The 21,273-nt window shown below is 49.5% G+C and overlaps 1 protein-coding gene across 1 annotated transcript; it reads left to right on the top strand.

Annotated features, from left to right (window-relative positions):
- Positions 1-4,338: 4,338 nt before the first annotated feature.
- Positions 4,339-20,775, top strand: RPIA (ribose 5-phosphate isomerase A). The gene is made up of 9 exons (XM_030016518.2): positions 4,339-4,609; positions 9,139-9,199; positions 11,132-11,187; positions 14,267-14,326; positions 14,943-15,007; positions 15,350-15,418; positions 15,940-16,081; positions 17,307-17,406; positions 19,575-20,775. Exons 1-9 carry the CDS (start codon positions 4,427-4,429, stop codon positions 19,670-19,672), a joined length of 834 nt encoding a protein of 277 aa, XP_029872378.1. The 5' UTR covers positions 4,339-4,426; the 3' UTR covers positions 19,673-20,775.
- Positions 20,776-21,273: the final 498 nt, after the last annotated feature.

Below are 21,273 nucleotides of genomic sequence, written 5' to 3'. Positions count from 1 at the left end.
GAACTGTTTTTAAAGAGCTTGTATTTGTCATTTTTAGACTTCTACCTAAATTTTTTCTTCCTGCTTGCACTCTTATTTTCTGATGAGTTGGAAATACGGCTCTTTTAAAGCACCAGATGTATGCAAAGTCAGGTCATGAACACTGCTCCCCAGACAACCACTGAATTGCAGTCCAGAGGTTTGGGGGTTTTTTTAACTTACTTCATTATAACAAAGTCCGAAAGAGTTTACCTTGTGCCACATGCCAAATGGCTCATGTCACTTTTAGCAACTTAAATGACATTTTATTATTGTACCCATATGGTCTTGTGCTAATATTTTCTTTATTTAGATAACTCCTCTCTCTCGAGTGTCTACCCTTTCATATGTTTATAAAGAGTAATCAAATTCCTTCTGTTTTGCTAGGCAAACCAAGCCAAAGGCTTTTATTCTTCCCTTACACTTTTAGCTCTCTGCTCCCCCCGTTCATCTCACTAGCCCTCCCCTGCACCTGTTCCCATTAAATTAATCTTTCTTGCATAGCAATGTTTTGAACAGTCATGTTGAAGGGTAACTCTAATGTATTTAAATTTTAAACTCCATTATATTTATAGACCATGCAGAAAAACTAGTTCTGTGCCATGGTTTTTACAGTAACTTATCTCTTGTCCCACTAGTTATTCAAGGGGCTTAGAGACCACAGACCCCAGCAAGTTTCAGAATATCGGAATACTTCACAAGTAGACTTGCACTTCTACCTTTGTGCTGGTTCATGAAGGTTTATTACGCTTAAGGCAAAGCAGTAACAGCCTTGTGCAAGTGTTCCTATCACACCCATGAGTATTACCTCATTTTCTTCTATTTCCTCCCACCCCCTGCCCCAGATCAGCAGTCTTCTAATTGCAGCCTTTTATTTTAGGAGGGCTCTAACAGTTTTCACGAGAGTACACTTTTTCTTCTAGGCTCCTTCTAGATGCCTTACCACTGAGGCATAAGGAATAACTATCACTATCTAAAAGCTTTTACTTTTCTGTTTTGGAAACATTCTCTAAGGCATGGACAATGTTATTCACAAATCCCTAAGACAAACACTGCAATACAGCCGTGTAATTTTCTCTCTGTATTAAAAATTTGTGCCAACAAAACCAAACTTCCTGCTTTTTGCAAAGCATGACTCATTCTCCATTCTGTTTTGACTGACTGACATAAGAGATCTATTTCAATCATATGACAATAACTTTAAATTTGACCAGCCATTTATGTGGAAATCAAAGCCTGTTCTTGCAGGATGGATGGATGTTAATAGGAATGGTGTTTTACGTAACACTGCTAAAGATCTGCCTGCTCTTCTTGAATAACTTGCTCTCAGAGCAGTGAGGCGCAGCGGCAAAAGCCCAGCGTGCCACCTCGTGGCTTCCCTGTACCAAGGGCCAGTCGTAGTCCCCTGCAAAATGATCATTTATAGCCTGCCTTTTCCCCCAGGAGAATTCAGACCATCAAAAAGCTGCGTATGTTGCAATTAGTATACCAGCACCCCTGCTGATGTCTTTTCACAAGCAGAATAAAACCAAGCAATTCTTCATCCAACAGACCAAACCAGAGACAAGCAGTGAAGCAGGTGTTATTCAGAAGAAATGTCACTGAACTGGAGTTTGCAGGATAAAAAATTAGGTAGCAAGAACGTAATTGCTGGAACATGACAGGCTTGGAGAGCCACTGCCAACCAGAAAGAGAGTTTACCCGGAAAGATGAGTTAGAAATGCTCCATCTTCCACTTGGTTTCCCCAGTGTGTTGGTGAAGTTTTACTTTCATAGGTCTTGTTGGTTTTTAGCTGTTTCATGCCTTACCAAACAACAGGGACATACAGATAATTGGATAGACACAACCGATGCCCAGAGGCTGCTGTGCCTTCACTAGGATTTCACTCAGGTTAGCGTGTGCTTTTCCAACAGGTTTAACCTGGGCTAAATCTGCCACAGAAGATGGTCCTACAGCTTTCCCACTCCCAGCTGATCGATCTTGCTGCCTTCCTCAGGAAAGGTCAAGGAAAGCTGACCTTGATTTTGTTCGCTGCTTTACGTATCAGGAAAAACAGCAAGAAGAGGCAAGAAGAAACTGCTTTTTTTTGCCTGTGTGGCAAGGTGAATCTGCACAGGGGCACAGGAATGCCAGAGCCAGCATAAACTCTGTACCCGGCTTGAGAGTGTATGGTGGGTGAAGGGAGTAAAGAGCAGGATCTTCCCTTTTTGTCAACAGCAAGCTGTTATCTCAGCTACCGTGTAATTTCCTAACATGTAATTTCAGCCTCAGATGCAGAATCCAGCACCCATAATCATGCAGCCACCCTTACCAGCCTGACGGCCCAGGCTACTCCGTTCATCAGTGTGGCACCTAGCTCGGGTTAACACCTCACAGTTACCACCCTGTTCGACAAGCAAAATGTCTGTTCAAACAAAGCAGTTTCAAACACCTCCCTCCGTACTGAAGCAGAGAAGGATAAGAGTTGGCTCCCGGAGAGGCTTTGACATGGGACAAACACAGGCTTGTACAAAAAGACTTTGAGCTGTTTGCAGAGCTGGTTGTTGCTGAAACTTAAAGAAAATCAATTTCTAAAATGTCCGACGCTGCCTTTTTGTGCATAGGCAAGGCTCAGCACACCGTAAGTGAAGGATTTTCCTGCTTTCACTGAAACTGTAACTCACCAGCACATTCCGATAAATTGCTAACAGAAAGCCCCATTATCTATAAGTGGAAATGTTTGTTTTCCTCCAGGCAGACGCACCACAAGATGTGTTTCAAGCCAAAGCCATCAGCCATTGCTGTGAGGATACAAACAGGTTTATCACCCCATAGTTAACTTCGGGGCTAACACTCCCCGCTCCAGTGGGATTTGAGAGATGCCCACATGTAAGGACGGGCTTCCTGGATCAGCGTAAAACCCCAGTGACTGTTTTTTGTTTCAGGCAGCAGTCAAACATTTAGGATACTGAACAGAATAACCCCAAACCCTGTCAGCTGCTCCTTCAGTTTTACCATTAATGCATCATGGAAGAACACAGTACTTAGGTCTGAATCTTTCCAAAATCTATATCCCACTAGATGTGCATATTTACACTTTAAAATGTGTAACTTGCAGGAAAGATCGTTGCCAGCTAGCAGAAAACACCGGGCGACTGTACAGCAATCACGTGCTGCTCTTAATAGCAAGTCACCTGCTCTGTGCAGAAAGGTAAGGCCTTACCGCACTGAGATAAGCCTGGGTAATGATAATAGAGTCTTTGTTGAAATACCACCCCATTGTTCAAAGACTGGTGTGCCGACACCGGGAAAACAAAAGGAAACGTTTCTAGCCCTTAAAAATCACAGCCAAATCACAGAGGTTGGCAACAAAGCAAGTCAGTCATGCACAGAATTAAAAAAAAAAAAAAAAAAAGCCAACAGCGGCTTTCTGTTGTGCAAATAATAAAAAAAAAGATTATTCTCTGTGCATTGTGGTCTGACCTTGGAGTGAGTAGTAAGGGGTAAATATCTGCAATTCTCATCCATCTTGGTGGGATTGCAGCCTGGAGAGAAACCGAGATGCCAGTGCATCGTCTTAATGTGGCTCCCAGGACTCAAAATGCTGGTGCAGAGGTACTTGAAGGTTGACCTGCCTCTCCAATACCAATTTTTCAGAAACGGTTTCAGCAGATGCCAACCCAGGATGGAGGGGAACAACAACAACAACAACAAAAAGGCTCTGTGTGCTCCCTGACAGCAAACCTCTGCCGGGTTTTATCCTGACCCTGCTGCAGGCTGGGGTAAGGACGAGTGAGTGCTGGTTGATAACCGCACGCTCCAAGAGCCGGCGTCTTTGGTCATGTCCACGTTCCGACCTGTGAGTCCTGCGACACGGCACCTCTCCCAGCTGGGGCAGGCTCTGCCTCGCCAGTCCTTAACCCCCCCAACACGCATAAAAACTTCCCAGCGAGATCGTGCTCCGAAGTTTTGAGTGAAAGTGCCAGAAAGGCTCTTCCTTAACACCTCTGGGAGCCCAGGCGGAGTTGGAGTAACCCCCCTGAGCTCACCGCACCGCCTGGCACCGTGCAGGAGCTTCCCCCCGCACTTCCAGGTGGAACATTTCCCCTTCCTCTGCACTTTAGGGGAAAGCCTCAACCCCTCCATCCCCGGCAGACCCCGTCTATCGGTCTATATGCGTGCATATCCATCGATAACACAAGTTGCTTCGGGCTTGCGGGTCGGCTGGGCGCAGCGGGCAACCCCTCTCCCCGAGCCGAGCCCGGTCGTGCATTGTGGGAGCTGTAGTTCGCGGCTCGCAGCACTACAAGTCCCAGCCTCCCGGAGGAGGAGGAGGAGAGGGAGAAGGAGGAGGAGGAGGAAGGGAGCGGGCTCGGCCCAGGCCTCCAGCCCGTGCGGGAGAGCCCCCCGGGGGCGGGCCGCGGCGGCATGCGGCTCCCCGGCCGGCTCGGCCCGCTCCGCAGCACGCCCCTGGCCGCCCGGCCGCCGGGGAGGGTCAGAGCGGGGCCGGCGGCGGGGAGACGCGCCTCGGCCCGCGGGCGGCTCGGCGGCACCATGGCAGAGGAGGCCAAGAGGCTGGCCGCCTGCGCGGCCGTGGACAAGCACGTCCAGGTGAGACGGCCCGGACCCCGGCCCCACGCGGGTGCACGGCGTGGCGGCGGAGCCACCGCTGCGCGGAGCCTCCCACTGCACGGGCGGACGGAGCCCGGGGTGCGCGGAGCGGCTCCGGGGGGCTCTGGGGTGCCAGGACACCCCCCCCCCCTCCCCTCCCCTCAATGCGCGGAGCGGCCGTGGGGTGTACGGAGCCTCCCACGGACGGACTTCGGGTTGCCCGGACCCCCTCCCAGTGCACCGAGCAGCCCCGAGATCCACGGACGGGTTGCGGGGTGCACGGACAACCCACCCCCCCCCCCCGGCTGTGGCATGGACAGTCGCGGGGTGCAAGGAGAGACCCTGGGGTGAACAGACGGGCCCCGCCGAGCCTCTTTCCTCCTCTGCTTTGGACTGCGCTCCTTTAGCCCGGAGAGAAGGGAGAAAACTGCTTTTCCCTTTCCCATCTCTGCGCTCGCCCAGCACGCACCTCCCAGGCAGCGGCTCCGTGCCTTGCACCTCCAAACTTTCACCGTGCACCCTCCTGCGAGCTGGGCTGCGGTGGGAGTTCAGGCTAACGCCGCGTCCTGCTCTTTTCTCCAAGTCCGGGGTGCTCTGCTGCTGCACCCTATTTCTGAGCACCCCAGCGAGGAGCGACAGCCCCTAACCAGGGGGTCGTGTCCTGTCCTCTGCAGGGAGGGATGTGCAGCAAGGGGCTTTAATCAACCCCTTGAAGGTCAAATAGGACTGGAGCTGCTTGAGGTTTGGCACAGCCTGAGCGCGAATGCTTGGAAGAGCAATGGTTAAAGTCGCGCGGTGGCTTATCGCAATGTTTGCTGTGCAGGCCCTTTTGCAACAGCAGTGATGAAACGGGCATAGAGTCGCTGCCAAGGAGGTAGATGTTAGCAGTCAGGGGGGAAAAAAATTCCCTTTTCCTTCCCGCTCCCCTCCATTGGGTTGGTGTCTTGAGGTTCAGTTGCTGATGGCTTCCGTGACATCCCGTAAATGTTTCACTTGTTTTGCAGCCTCCCTTTCCTCTGAGCAGCCTGTACCTGCCTGCAGAGAGCACAGCCACGTGCTGTTTGAGTCCTACCCCTCTGCCAGGCCAACGAGCAAAAAAGCGGTCTGTGGGATGGGGAAGCGTGGGGGATGGAACGACGACTGCATAAAACCCCCCTTTCTTACCCAAAGCAAGCCCCGTCGTTGCACACTGAGGGGTTGCAGGAGGAAGGACTTTGTGTCGCAAGGTGTGGAGCCGAGGCATGACTGCTGCAGCGGGTTGTCATGAGCTGGGTGCCTTTGATTTGGGCTAAAACGTGACACTCAATTTTGGACTTTTCGTAGTGAAACAGCTGGCCTTTGTGCTGTTTTATGGTCAGGCAAACTTAGGATAATGATTCTGGCTGTGTCCCAGCTGATTAAAGTTTTGGGCCTCGCTAGCGAGGCTAATTAAGTAAAATATCCAGCGGCTGGGGTAATATTGCAATGCTTGCCATGCAAGTTGGTTTGAAGTGATGGTAAAGCAGATTAGAGCCACTGCCAAGGAGCTGGATGGTCTCAGCTGTCAGAGAAAACCCATCTCCCCTTCATTTTGCACTGGGAGGGCACAGCCGCTGTTTGGAATGGATAGTTTTGTGTTTGGCTGTTAATTGCTGTTAACGGAGGGAGCAACATAGTCTCTGAAAGCAAAGCTGCAGAATCCCTCCCTTGCACGGTCGGGACATGTGGGAGACGCCACTGACTTCAGGGTTTGGTTATGCTGGGCAAATCTCTTCTGCTTAACTGTGCCATAAATCGTGACACCAGGGGCTTGGTACTGGATCAGGCTCCTTGCTTGGCATCCTCCTTCACACCCGTCCCTGTCGGTGCCAGCACAGCAGCTCCTCGTGCAGCCTGTGGCAGTTGTAAACCTGGGGCTGTGAGGGGGATTAGGATTTTTTCTCTTTATTTTTTTAAATTAAAGCCACACTGGTGTGTTTACCCACAGCACTTGTCCCTGGGCAGCTGTAGGAGCAGAGTTCCCCAGTACTGGAGCGGACACTGAGATGACCAACCTCAGAAGCCGCGGGCTGTGATGCCGTGATGGCTTGGAGGAGCGGGGCAGGCACGGGGCTTGGGGCTTTAGAGCCGTAAGCTGCTTGGGGAGAGCTGGCTTTGCGTTTATACAACACCTCCAAAGGCAGGCCCTGTTAGCGTCTCCGTTAGAAATGGAAAGATGGGTGAGAACCATAGGTCCTGCTGCCCCAGAGGGCTGAGGATTAATAAGAGGAAACTGGGCTTTACACTATGTTTATCTCCTGCTCTTAGCCCATGTAAATCCTAGACTTGGAAACTTAGTTGGACCGGCCAGCCCCTGTGGTGCTGCTGACGGCCACTCGATGTGCGTTGCCTTGTTGGCATCTCCAATGTTGGGCAGCATCCCTCGGCCCCTGGGTTAGCAGGGACAACGCTTTGGTCGCTGCTGACTCGGCTCGTGGAGTCCATATGTGGGTCCTCAGCTGTGCTGTGGCTCAGTGCCTTGGTTCCGCTTGCTCGGGTTTTAGTAAACAGGCTGAAAAGTCTTTTTTTTTTTTTTCTTTTCTTTTTTTTTTGCATGGGGTGCTGCTCCTCAGTGCTGTGACCTGGACCTGCCCCTTGCACACTGACCTTGTGCTCTGCTTCTCGCCAACGTTCGCCCCGTCTCTGTTTTTAAAAGTGGATGTTTTTTGGCTGGTTTTGCATCTGGTCCGGCTGGCATTGGAGCTGAGGAGGTGGGAGCTGCAGTAAGGCAGGGGTTGTGACATCACCGGTTTAGACTGGCTTAAACTGTTTTTCTGGGAAACCCAGTTAGCGCAAGGTCTTGCCACTGCCTAAGGGAGGGTGCTTCACCTGTCATCACTGATAAATGCCTTCAAAATTATTGCCAGAGATGGGCTGGGACCCTTGTGAGCTCTTCCCACTTCATTACGGTGGAGTGGCTGATGCTGAGGCTTTCCCCATCCCTTTAGGGCTGCTGCTCCAAGACGTTGTCCCACCCTCTAGAAATGAGGGCAAAGAGAAGAAACTGCCTCTTCCCAGGTCAAAACAAGTCTCTTGGGAACACCGGTACTGCCCGTGTCCTGCCAGCCTCTGCGCAGCTTTGCTTGCCCCTTCCTTCCTTGGCTGGCCGTGCTTGGCTCTGCCTGCCAGGCAGGTGACACCGAGAAACCTCGGGAGCTATTGGGTTTCTGCTGGCAACGGTGCAGGCGTGCAGCTGCGATCTGTTGCTTTCCCCATCTTTTGCAGAGTCACGGTGATTAGTGAGGGCCGGGGTATAAGCTGAGTCTCTGGTTGTACACTGGGTTTTGGAGAACTTTTGGGTTTTTAAACTTATAACCTGCAGAAGCAAGGGAAATCATTAATCCTAGGGGAGCGTGACCTGCCTTGAGCTCCACCTTTCCGGCAAGCTTGCATGCCGGTAGGATTTTAGCTGGTTGAAATGCTGCAGGTGTGGCTTTTTCCACAGCTGCTGAACTCTGGATTTGCTGCACATGGAGAAAAAGCTCCAGACCTGTCTAGTGTCCAAGAGATAATGCACAACAGCTCTGTGCCTGCATCTCTGGCTGGCTTGAAGTCTCTCTCATCTGAAGTCTCTGTAGTTATAGTGGGCCGCCTTAAGTCAATTTAAGCTTTGGATCCCATCCAAAGAAGGGGAAGTACATTGAAAATTGGAAATGTGCAAGAGGCTGCAGGTAGCTCTCAGAGGATGGGAGACCGAGCTGATAATAAACAGAGATTTACACTGCAGAGCATCCTCTTGTGGAGGTAACACAATTGCACCCATCCACCCTCAGCCTGCAGCACCTTTTAGAACCGTGCCTAACCATACTGAGAACTGTATTACTGATGAGGCAGTAGTGATCCTTCTTAAGCCAGACCATATGCAGAGAAAGGCTAGGGCTGAGCTGTGGTTAAAATACGATCCTCTTCAGCATATGCTGCCAGGCTCACCCACCTTTCAAATATGTTGCTGGACTCTCATATAGGTAGTTATATACTCTGTTTTGGAGAGCGGTTTTTATTATGCTCTAGGAATGGCTGCTGTGCTCTTTGCTTTGGCCGCTGGTGCATCCGTACTGTTTACTAACAATACCATTGGCAGCAAACCCATGCTTTTACTGTGCGGCTTCCTTGGGAGATGTTATCTTGAGGTTGTTTCAGCTTCTTCCTTTGTGGTATTGTCTGAAACTCCCAGCTTTCCGGCAGGAGAGGGTGCATGGAGTGCCAGCAAACAGCAATGAGTGTGCATTGAACACCCTGAGAGTCAGATCGTGGTGGTGTTTAGCAAGCACATGTCCTTTGAGGAGAGGGCACGTTGCTTAAAATCCCTTAGCCTCAGACGGTGGTCGTGCCCTCGCTGGCACAGCGTGTTCCCTTCCTTGCCTGCAGCGTGCTACGACGTGTGTCAGCATGCATCTCTGGGCAAGGCTCCTCTTGCATGTGTTTATAATGTCAAGTTTACTGGGAAAAGTGGACAGCCCTTCTTCCAAGCCCCCAGTAACAGCTCTCCTCTGTCTCTCTTTGATTTGCAGAACAATCAAGTTCTTGGGATTGGAAGTGGTTCTACGATTGTCCACGCGGTGCATCGATTAGGTAGGATGCTCCCCTTCGTGTCCCTCCCACCGCAGAAAGTCCCCTTGTGCAGCTGCCCCAACTACTTGAAAAACATGCTAAATCGTCTGGATGCCGACTTATTGCTGATGTGTCGGGTCTGTTCACTGACTGCTGTGTCCTCCTTGAAGCTGAAGGTTAAAACTGGGTCTTGTGCTCCAAATTTATGGCATAGAGAGCCCTGAGGAGGTAATGATTTGCCACCTGTTCTCCCCATACAGCCAGGCAAAGCGCTTTACTGGCACCCGCCACAAACTGGAGCTAAACCCCTCCGTTTCATTCCAGCTCTGCCCAGTCCTGACTTGCTTTGTGGCTGTGGGCCATGCAGCTGCTCTGCTTCCATTAACCCGTTTGTATGTGGCTGACGCTGCTTGCTCACATCCACGTTATTCACATTGAGGGTCCTGCTGAGATGTCATGAAAATGAGGAATGTGAAATCCTGCTGCTTTTTTTTCTTTTTTTTATACCCTACAGCTAGGTTTATCTGCTTGCCCCAGGTGCAAGTTTGCTCAAGGTGTGATTCAGAAAATTTCAGCAAAATACTCAAGTGAGGCAAATGCATTTTTGCAAAGTGAATGTGAGGGTAATTATCCTCACGCCTCATTACAGAGGGTGCAGAGGTTTAAAGTTGCCTTCGCAGGGCACTCTCGGCCCTAGGGCAGATCTGCTTGTGGAGGTGCCGTACCTTGTCCCGCTTCGCTGTCCTTGGATGCAAAACAGCACAGCCGCGTGTGACGAGTGGGAAGCGCGGCGTCAGCCCTGTCGTTCATAGGGGTCTTGCTCGGACACGGAGCCGGGGCTCCTGCTCAGAAGCAGAGCTCGGTGTGTCCCACCTGGGTGGCTCTGCGTGGCTGGGAAATCCCCGTGTGACGTCCAGCTCCCCGGGGCAGAGCCGTCCCCTGGCCCACCGCAGGCGAGCGGGGCTGAGGTCTTCGCAGGGAAACAGCAGAGATGGTGCTGTGCCTGCCCCGTGGCACCCACCTCACCCCACGCTGTGTGTGTGATACGCTTATTTGTCTGGGAGCTGCGGTTCAGCTTTCTGGGTTTGGCTCAGTATTGCAACCACTCCCGATTCTTAACAGAGAATTAGTCTCTAAATAAATGGGTATAGTATTTAAAGTGGAGTGCCTGTTCCAGGCTGCAAATTCTGACTTTTCATGTCTACTGAATGTGTTAGTGCTGGGGTGTGGGTTGTAACAACATACGGCCTCATGTATTGCATCTTCAATCCTTCCAGTAGCAGCGTTACCTTGAAGCATGTAGCCTGTGTGCTTGCTCTGGCGCGAGAGCTGTTGCTGACTCTCGGGCTGTTGGCTTATGCCTAAGTATTGTAATTACTAAAATAACATTTTGTCCATAATCATATCTTAGTAATAGATTTTAGTCATTTGAGGTTAACCTGGGGGAGGTAATATTTCCTTCCATTTAATGGAATACTGTATTTTATTAGTCCTTTCCCTGCCATATATTTAAATGTTCTATAATAAATGAATGTGATGTCCCCAAGGCAACAAGCCAGAAAACCTTTCAGACAGCTGCTGAAGCTGTCTGTTTACAAGGAGCGCAGCAAAACCTGTCTAATGGAGTGAGAGAGGGGAATGGGGCTAATTTCCCAGGTGACGATTTGCTGACAAGGCTCCTCTGCCGCTGGAGACACAAAGGTTAATGGCTCGTGGTGTCTTGGGCTGAGCCAGGGTGGGTGTTTAAACATTTCTGACTGTAGAAACTGAGCCTTAGCCTATGCAGGGTGGCACCTGTTTGCATTTTGAGCATGACTGAGTTATTTGCAAGCCAAGCAAGTAATTGCAGTGATTCAAAGGGGCTGCTCTGAACTGAGATTTATTAAAGTGAAAGTTGATGGGTTTTTTCCTTCTGCAATGAACAAACAGAGGCTTCTGCTTTTTTTCCTACAGCCGAGCGGGTTAAAGAGGAGAACCTGACAATTGTCTGCATCCCTACGTCTTTTCAGGTAAGCGCTTTCCTCCTTTGCTTTCCGCTAGTCCAAACACTCACACAGGGGATCTTCCCTTTGGCTGCGGGAGGCAACCACGCCGCTCTCTGGACTGGCTCGCTGCGGTGTGAGTTAACCGGTGAAAGCAGTCGTGATGCAGCCTGCAGATGGACCTCATGAAGCCAGCGGTGATGGTGCTGTGTTACCCTGACCTCAGCTGCAGGGATGCCGTAGTGCTAGGAGGTGTGTTTTGAACCAGTGTGGTAACGCTGGTTATGTTGGTGTTGGTGCGTGGCTTGCTCTGGGTCCTGCTTACAGAAAGATGCTCTTTAGTGGTGAACCAGACTCATAACGCAAAACTCATTAGAGACACTTAGTCTGCTTTGATTCTGTATCAAGCCCTGCAAGCTGTGAAAATCACGCTGCAAGCAATAATAGCAAGCTCATGTGTTTTCAGGAGGAACTTGAAACGCATCAACTGGCTTTTATGAGGAATTGCAGAAGAGAAATCAGCTTACTCTTTCTTTTGCTGTGCAGCTTTTGCAGGGATTGGTTCCTACCAAACTAGCTGTTGAGAGGTTTGCAGGGAGAGGGAGAATGCGGCTTGGTGGTGAAATGCAGAGCTGCTGGGAAGCTTCTGAGCTGCTTCCATGCCTTCGGGCAACTGGCATTGGTCTCTCTGCCTCTATTCCCTGAGGTGGGAACGTGCTGCAGAGGAGCAGCTGTCACCCTGTCCCCTTTGGGCAGGGAGAGGTGACGTGATGGGGACCATCCGTGGGGTTTTCAAGGCTGGGTGACAATTTCCCAGTCTAGGAATTGGGCATGTGTCCTTCTCACGGTCCTGGTGTGGACCTTGGGATTGTACTTTTGTCACAACTTTTTCACTGTGAGGACAATCAAGCAGTGAGGCAGGCTGTGCAGAGTCCGCCCTTCAACGTTTTCAAGACCTGAGTGGGTAAAGCCCTGAGCAACCTGGTAGCTGATCCTGCTTTGACCTGGAGATTGGATAGAGACCAACCTGAATTATTCAAAAATCTTATGAAAACTTAACATGCTCTTACCCTGCAGATGCTTTTTAAGTGTGAGTGTGGGGCAATGGGACTCTCTTTTTTCCTAGCTGTTGCAAATCACCAGGGGCCAACTGGGGTATAATACAAACTGCTGCAAAGGGCAAAAAGTGAAAACTAGATTTTTTTTTTCTTTTTTAACCTATATCAGTACTTCTGTTGCATATATAGACTGTGGTGAGAGTCTGTCTTTGATCTGTCTAAAATGATCCCCATCCTGAGATACCATGTCCCATTTGAACCTAGGAAAAGTGCTCTGAGTTCAGTCATTAGGTCTTACAGAAAATACTGATAAAGCTCTCCTAGGAGCCTGTCCTGCCTTGAAATGTTGGGATAGTTTGTGTAGCCCTGCAGAGTTTCTTACCAGTAAAACAAAAAGGTTGCTGTTAAAGGGAAGAGATCGATTGTATACCTGCAGGAGCCAAAATCCCCCAGACGTGGGACCGCCTCGTATCTTTTGCGGTCTCTTAGACCTCAACCACTTCCGAGTGAAGCGTTCCCAGGTCAGCAAAACAGCATCTTATTTTCGCTACGTACAGGTGTAAATGGCTGCCTGAGGTCACTGGCAAGGAAGAATTGGTTTCAGTAGGCTTTTATTGTCCTCCCTTCCCTGTTGTCAGGTTGGGTTATTCCATCGCCATCGGTAAAGCTAGAGCCGGAGTAAGTATCTGTCCCTTGGCTTTTGTGTTGTTCTTTTTGCCTGGACGTGTGCTGAGAGCACAGAGTGAGACCGTTCTTGGCAAGTGCTGCGCAGTTACCAACGCTTTTCCCCCAGTTGTGGGAGCTCTCGCTTTTGATTCCTGCTGGTCTGCTCCCATCGCCTTGCAAGCAGAGAGCCTGAAGACAGCCACCTCGTTTCCACACTGCTGACTCTAAGCCTGTTCAGGATCTGGCCTGCATGTGCAGCACAGTGTTTTTCAATGCTTTCAATTCCCAGATCCCTGAAATCTCTTTATGTGGACACCATGTAATGAATGTAAACCCACTGATTTTTATTCTTTTTATTTTGTGAGTCCTTAGGGCAATCCCAATGCACAGGTGAAGAGCCCACAGCCCATGGGTGTTAAAATTGCATGCTACGAAACGCCATGATAAACAATTCAAATCATATCTCATTGCCAGGAGTACTGCCTGCTAATCTTCTTATTGTTTCTGGGATGCCGGTACATGTGACTGATGCACTTTGTTAGCATTAGTGGGTAAAATTCAGGGGAATGAGCTGTTCCAGGCTACCGCACTGAGGTTTCTTGGTCTAGCTACCGCATGGTAGGAAGTTTAGACTTGAGCAGAGTCCGTGCAAGGAGGGATTCTCACTCAGGTGATGATTTGTAACACAGAAAATTCAACGAATTCAAGGTTCTCTAGGCTTCAACTTCTGTTTAAACTGAGGGACCAAGTGGAGGGCAACTCCAGGTGCTCTGTGTTGTATTGCCACTAGAGGGAAATACACGGCCACTTCAGTAAAAGTAGGTTGGAGCCACCAAACAGCTGTTTTGGGAGGCTTCCCACACTTCTTCCATGAGTTATGCTTTTCTTTTTTGCCTTTCTTTTTAATGTGAAAAATACTTTCATTGTTAGTGCCGCCTTGCTATGGTGTAAATATTTCATTTTCCATTTTTCAGCTGAAGGAAATCAGAGGGGCTGGATGGGTGCAAGGGAGAATGATGTCCAAGCTGAAACAACACAGGACTCAAAAATCCCGCATCTGCTCTAATGCTTAAATCCAAGTGATTCCTACCAAGCTGGTGGGGCCTCTTGCTATTTAGTATGAAGAGACCTGAACCCAGGAGTCCTGTTGCACCATCTGAGCATTTTAGTTCAAATCAGCAGCAGGGTTTTAATTTGATTAAAATAATCTGGTCTGGAAGCGTCATTTTCTTCTTGCCATGCGTTCCCGCTGCTGGCTGCAGCCTCTCCACCAGTCTCCCAGGGAGACTCCATCCTTGCCGCAGCCAGGGGAATGACACCACAAGTCTTGTTTTCCTTTCCTGCCGCCAGTAAATGGTGTTTGCTGTGTTCTTGGTGCACAGGCCCGACAGCTGATCCTGCAGAACGGCTTAACGCTAAGTGACTTGGACCGACATCCAGAGGTAAGTGGGACTGCGGAGGTGAGACCTCACCTGACCTTCCTCTAACCTGGTCCTTCATAACGCATCAGGCTCCTTTGTCCTCCCCTGAGGACGAGAGTTCAGGCAGCCACACTGCAGAACTGAGCAAGAACTGGCTTAGTTTATTTTTTTCCCCAAGCCTTAGACTTGACTTAGTGCTTGTCCCTTTAGATGGCAAGTAGGCTGCCAAGTTGTGTTTCCTCTAGGTGTTTGGCATCTCTTCCAGGCTGAGGCTTGCTGGCCCGAGACAGGAGTGTTACGTTGCTGAACTGCCACCGAGATTTTCCCCGGGAGTCCCTCGCTTGCGTGCTGGTCCTTAAGTGACGCTAGAGGCTAAAGTGGTGTGCCTTGCAGGCCAGCAGTTGGTTTTGGTTTTCCTTTCTCCTGCTCTCACATACTTGTGGTTTAGCGGGGGCTGGTATCCTTGGGTGGCTGATCAGACACTCATCTCTGGTCAGGCTGGCATCAAGGTGGTCCCAGCTCTAGGGACATTTCTGGCTGCTGCTTGGGACCTGACACCACCCGGAGCTGCGCCGAGAGCCGTGCCTGGATGCTGCGCAGGAGGGGTTTCCACACCAAGTTTCTCCTTTTCCTACAGCTCGATGTTGCCATCGATGGAGCAGATGAAGTGGACTCTGACCTCAACCTTATCAAAGGTGGCGGGTGAGCCTTGCTGTCTGTCCGTCTGTGTGCGGCACTGGTGGCGGTGGCCTCTGAGCATCCTTTTCTGGCTACGGCTGTCTCTGGGGTGGGCTGGAGAGGCTGATGGGATCCCGTGCAGGGCCGTGCGTGCACCTGCAGTGGGAGGTGGCTCTTGACGGGGAGTGTGTGCAGGGGACAAGGAGGATAAAGTGATGGGGCAGGGGAAGGAGCCCTGGTGTGGGGCAGTGGCAGCACCAAAACCAGCAAGAATGTGGAGGGGACTGGACTTCAAGGCCATCAGGCACATTGAGGAGCAGTCTGATGTTTTCTGACTTTTTTATTTTTATTTTTCCCCCCTTGCAGTGGCTGCCTGACGCAGGAGAAGATAGTTGCAGGATATGCAAAATGCTTCATCGTTATTGCTGATTACAGGTGAAAATATTACTGTTCATTATACCTCTCTGTCCCATGGGAGGATTTGGATGGTTCTGTGTTAGGCCATTATTGTCCTTCCAGTGGGTCAGGGGAGCAGGAATAGATGGAAATGAGCCTGGCTCCCAGTGCTTTAGCAATTCAATTTAGCTTTTTTTCTTAATTTTCAACTCAGCAGGCCTGCTTAGGAGTCAGCAGAGCTTGTGGGGAGATGGCTGCTCTGCTTTTTGAGCTCAGTGATTGTCAGCACAGAATAAATTTCCCCTTCTGTGCATACAACTGCGGGGCTGTATTAAAAACAACTCGTATCCTGCTTGTCCAAAACATGTCAAAACAGGGCTTATGAGTGAATAGAGCATCATGTATTAAACTGGTTCTTCCTACACGTGTGCACTTGTGAACTGACCGCTGTGCCCTCCAGGGCCTTATGCCTGAGGGGTTTGCAAGAAGGAATGTGATAATGTTCATGGGGTTAGCAATGTCATGTCTGATGCTAATCCCACCTCAAACTGTGTCCTCAGGAAAAAATCGGAGAGCCTCGGGGAGCGATGGAAGAAGGGAATTCCTATCGAAGTCATCCCCATGGCTTACGTCCCCGTCACCAGGGCCCTGACCAAAAACTTTGGAGGTGCCGCAGAGCTGCGGATGGCTGTTAGCAAAGCGGTACTTGTCCCTGATCAGCCCTGCATCCCCAGAGGAGCCACCCGAACGTGGGCAAATGGAGGACCGGAGTTCTGGCCTTTCACCTAAGCAAATCTGGGCTTTCACTCCCACGAGTGGCATCTTGTGTAATTCCTCCTAATTATATACACAGTTAATGAACTGTGTATTTAGGTGTTCAGGCTGCTCATTGAAAGCCTCTCTGGCTTAGGTCTCCTAAAGCAAGCATCCCTGAGCAGGGAGAAGAGGGATTGCCAGTCTGGGTCTGACCTCCTGCTCTGTGGGGATACTGGGGGGCTGGAAGGCAGGCTGCACTACCAAAGAGGGTCTCAAGTTGTGGGGGGCAGCTCATGCTCCATCCCAGGCTTCTCTGTTCCACACGGAGCCAGACTAAATTAAAACTGAAGCTGCTTTGTCTCCGCTGCCACTGTCCTATCCTGGCTTGGGCAGCGGGGCTTTGCCAGCCCATGTTGCATGGCAAGGGAAAAGGAGAGCTGTCTGCAGTAATGACTGGAGTTAACGCCTGAAGGGTGAATACTTGTTTTTAATGTGTCTAATCCCAAGAGGCTCTAGGGATTGCATTTGGGTGCCTGAGAAGAGCAAACCAGTCATTCTCTGTGAACGTGAGACCAGCGTCGCTCAGGGAATGCACATCAGTGCTGCTCCAGCGTGAGCCCTGTCCTTGGAGGATGCTGGTCCCTCCTGGGATGTATGGTTGCACACCCTGCTCAGCGCTGCCGAAACACCTTGTCCTCAACCCCCGCTGTCTCTGCTCTGTTGAAGGGAACCAATTGCTCCTTCTGTTGGGCTTGAGGGAGTGCTGGGCACATCTGGGATGCTTAAGTCCAGCAGTTCTTCAACTCCCCATGGCATCCAGCAGCATGCTGTTAGCACTGGGGCAGAGGGGTCTTACTTTGGCTTCAGTTGCCTGTAATAGCCTTTGTAGGACATTTATCTAGCTTTGCTCTTGTGAAGAGGCTCCCCTGTTGCAGTGATGTTTCCAACTTCTGCATGATTATCTGTACGCAGGAGAATGAGGAACGAGCAGTTGCTTTGGGTGATGGTTTTACTTACAGGCTTATTGTGGACTGCCCTGATTTACTTGAATGATGACTCTCTCTAAACTGTTGCAGTGGAGATGGCTGGTCCCGGTGAGGGCTGTGACAGTCCCTGGCTGGGCTCGGTAGACAAGGAGCTCATGGTGGTGACAAATGGGTTTGCTTCTCAGGGCCCTGTGGTGACAGACAACGGGAACTTCATCCTGGACTGGAAGTTTGACAAAGTTCATGAATGGAGTGAAGTGAACACCGCTATAAAAATGATACCAGGTAACGTTTACGATTTAAAAAAACCCAAATGCTGGCTAAGGCTTGGTCTGTGCTAGATAACCCTGACTGTGGGAGCTCTCCCCTGGATAGGAGGAAATGTGTGTGTGTGTGTGTGTGTGTGTTTGTGTGTGTGTGTATGTGTGTTCATTCACTGCCCTCTTATGGGTCCCTACATTTGTTTCTACTCGAGAGATCTATCTGCTGAATTAGTGCAACAGTACCCATGTGGCATTTCCATATGGTGTTAAAAACCTGGGGTGATGCCGGGTGACTTAGGACGCTGTTTCCCATTAGGCACACCAGTCCCGTGTTCTTCCTTGCTCTCTTTGTGCCCATTTGGAGAGGGACTTTTAATGGAAACACTGGCGGACTCTGGAGGGAGGGTTTGCACTGGGTTACAGTGTTTTCGAGGAGCTGCTTACAGCTCTGCATCCCGTTACCATTGTGTAGTCCTATGGGCTCACCTTGCTGTGGGAGTGCAGCGTATCCTAGCTATTGCTGTGCAAGAGAGAAGCAGTGACTGATCGCACTGTTTGCAAATGAAACAGCCTCTCTGCAAGGACTCCTGCCTTGCATGAAGACCTGCTGCCCACCCCAGAGCTGCTTCTGGACGATCCAGGTCTGCCCAGGGGCAGTGGCACTCTCTGGACTTCAGTGAATCAGCAGATAGACTGTCTCAGCCACATCTGGATATCTCTCTGGTTATATTGGCAAAGTCTGCTCTTGAATCTGGTCAGCTTTTGAGTACATGTTGTTGTATCTCTTTATCTCTGAGTTTATCTCAGATACCTGCCTGCCCCTGAAGTCCGTAACACAACTGCCTTCGCTGACTGTGCATTGTCAGAACGTGCAGGAATAGGTTGGGATCTTGTTGCACAAACCTCAAAGTCCCCACAAAGCAGCAATATATTGTCCTGGCACCACAATTAAAATACAAGAGCAGGCAGAGGCCATGGGTGTAGGCTGGGTGAAGAGTTGCCAGTAATTTCCAGTTGCTTCTGTTTGGTGGCTTTGCTTCCCTCAATGCTTCTTAGAAGGGTGATTTACTGAAAATACACCCGTTTTCTTTTTTCCTGCTCTAGGAGCAAACTGCTAGGATGCTACCTCTGCCTTGACTTGTCCCGGTGTCTTTGCAATCTGAATAATTACCTGGCACTTGCTTGCAGACAGCAGTAGATGGCAGGTTTGGACCTTTGGCAGGAGCAGATTTAACCGAACCAGTGACCAATCTAAACAAACCAGTGACCACTGCCCACCTGGGCTGTCCCAGGTGCAGCTCTCCATATCCTAATGCAGTTTCTGCCCGTGGCTGTACAAATGTCTACATCACTAGAGCTGTTTCTGTGCAAGAGAAAAACAGTGGCCGGTTACGCTGTTTGCAAACAAAACAGCAAGGATGGTAAACGATGGGACCTGCTCCGTTGTGTTGGTGTGGAGATGGTCTCAGCACCAGTTGCTGCTCAGAAATGGACTTGCTATGGGGAGAAGAGCATCTTCCCTACCCAGAAGTGGATCAGCAGAACTGTTAAAGCCTAAATACAGTGGTGATAGCAGGGCTCTGGCCACCTTGCCAGAGTGGTAGCCCTTGTTCTCCATTTCTTTCCACCTTTCTGGCCTCTGGCTGTGGCTCAGTGATCACTGTGAAGTTAGGAGCACCTCATAATTAAATGCAACCAAAAGTACATTTGCAAATGGGCTACAAATTGCAGAGGTAGCATCAGATCTGCTGAGTCTTAACATTTGAACAAGTGTTATCCAGGTGTTCTCTAACAGGATAGCTTTTCAGATTTGTTTAAAGGCAAAGTGAGTAAACCTGTGGCTGTGTGTAGCTTCCTCTTGCTCCCGTGGATCATCAGATGGCTAAAAATGGCATGCTCATGATTATGTTAGCGTAACGGTGGTGGCTGGCGTGGTGTGAATGTCAGGGGGAGCTTTGGGAGTTGTTTCTCCCTCTCTGGAGAGAGTTTCTTCTGGGGGTGGCAGCATGGAAAAGACTTCCCGCAGGCTCCCTGTGCGGCTGATTCAACATCACCCAGGTTGGACACCTCTCTCCAAACCTCTGATGGAGGCATTAGCGCCTTTTAATGAACAAAAACATGGGCAGAGCAGAGGATTCAAGCAATGGGGTGGCTGTGGCATTAACCGGCACGTGAACTCTTGTTCCCCAGGCGTGGTGGAGACGGGACTCTTCATCGACATGGCAGAGGTGGTGTACTTTGGCATGGAGGACGGCTCGGTCAGCGTGCGGGAGAAGCAGCCTCGCTGACGCCAGCACGCTGCCTGCTCTGCTTCGCCTTCGGCCAGTTTGATTCAGCTGTTGTAATGGTGCCAACCTGACGTTTTGCCTTAACGAGCAGCGGTTATTGCAGAAGACGGATGGGAAGTTGATCAGAATCCGCTGACGTGATACTGAATGTCTTTTTTAAAAACAAAACAAAAATTATATTCTATTTCTATATATATATATATTTTTACTTTACAGGAATGTTGTCTTTTTTTAAAGAATCATTTAAACAAATTGCTTTAATGTTTTTATTTTATTTTCTAAGAAATACTTACCAAAAAGAATACTCCTTGTTTTGTGTTTTGGGTTTTGGTTTTTTTTTTCGTTTTTCGAACAGAACTTGAACCCTTCTGGTTGCTCATAGTGCTTAGTGATTGAGGTCAGAAATACAATCCTAATGCATCATCCTAACCCCCCTGGCTGGGAGGGTAGTGCACGTAACGGGAGCGCATCCAGTCGGGACCTGCTGATGCCTTATTTGGAACCTTTTTGGTTCGGTATTTTATGCCTTTTATTTTTCTATACCACTGGTTTTTAATAGTTCAGGATGTCTAGTTGTCCTCTGTGCACATGACAATTCTCTGAGCCTAGGGTGGTCTCTACATCCCTCTGTCTGGAACATTAGTAAGGGCCTTTTTTGGGCCTCTGTATGGAGGAGATGTTCATCCTTTGAGCCAAATTCTGCTCTCCATTAATCCAGTACCTCTGATTAAAATCTGTTCCTTTAGCTGGAGGTGTTTGGGACTTCGTCCTTGTAAACCGAGAGCAGAACTGGGTCCTTGATAAAGTTTACAGAAGCACGTTTGAGCAGCTTAGGGCAGCGTGGAATACCGTTCAGTGGCAAATTATTTGATTAGGAATGAAGGTTGATTATCACCCCTCACAGCTGGTTGATTTGTGGAAGGATAGAGCGGAATGCACAGGAAAACCGAGTCTTCCTGCCTAAATTTCCCACATGTAGCAGGAGAGAGACACTCGTTCAATATCTTGTTCTCGGTGTATAGGTGCTTTGCATGGTTCTGATGTCAAAATGCAAGCCCTCTCTTTGTGTTGTAGACACTGAAATAAAGAACTGTTACACCAGATTTAGTGGTAATTCGGTTCTTAAAGTATTTCGTGGACAACGGGGCAGATTGTCGTCAGACTAACTTCTGCTGTAGTTTTCCCCTTACAAGGGCTCTTCACCCAGGCGAAATTCACCCTTCTGCATTTGATTTCCTTTCGCTTAAGGTAAATACATTATTTTAAATTACCAGATTATCTAATCAATGCTTGTTAGCTGCAGTGCTTACCTCGAGAGTGTCTTAAATTTGCATGTCTAAAACCTGTGCATCTAAATACAGCTCCAAAGGAGCTACTTCTTTAAATCTTCCCCTTCCTGTGCATCTCTTCTGTTAATTCTGAAGCACTTGTACTGAGCAAACTGGCTGCCATCCAGCCAACAGCTTGGTGGAAACACTGGAATATCTCTTCCCGCAAACCCGATGCTGCAGAAGCCATTTGCAAAGCCCTAGTTCTTGCCATGGGCTGTTTTCAGATGTGTCTTGGGCTCCTAATGTAATCCTAGATAAACAGAGAGCAAT

The sequence above is a fragment of the Aquila chrysaetos genome, chromosome 1, assembly GCF_900496995.4.
Source record: "Aquila chrysaetos chrysaetos chromosome 1, bAquChr1.4, whole genome shotgun sequence".
NCBI lineage: Eukaryota > Metazoa > Chordata > Aves > Accipitriformes > Accipitridae > Aquila > Aquila chrysaetos.
This window is presented reverse-complemented; position numbering and strand designations above follow the sequence as displayed.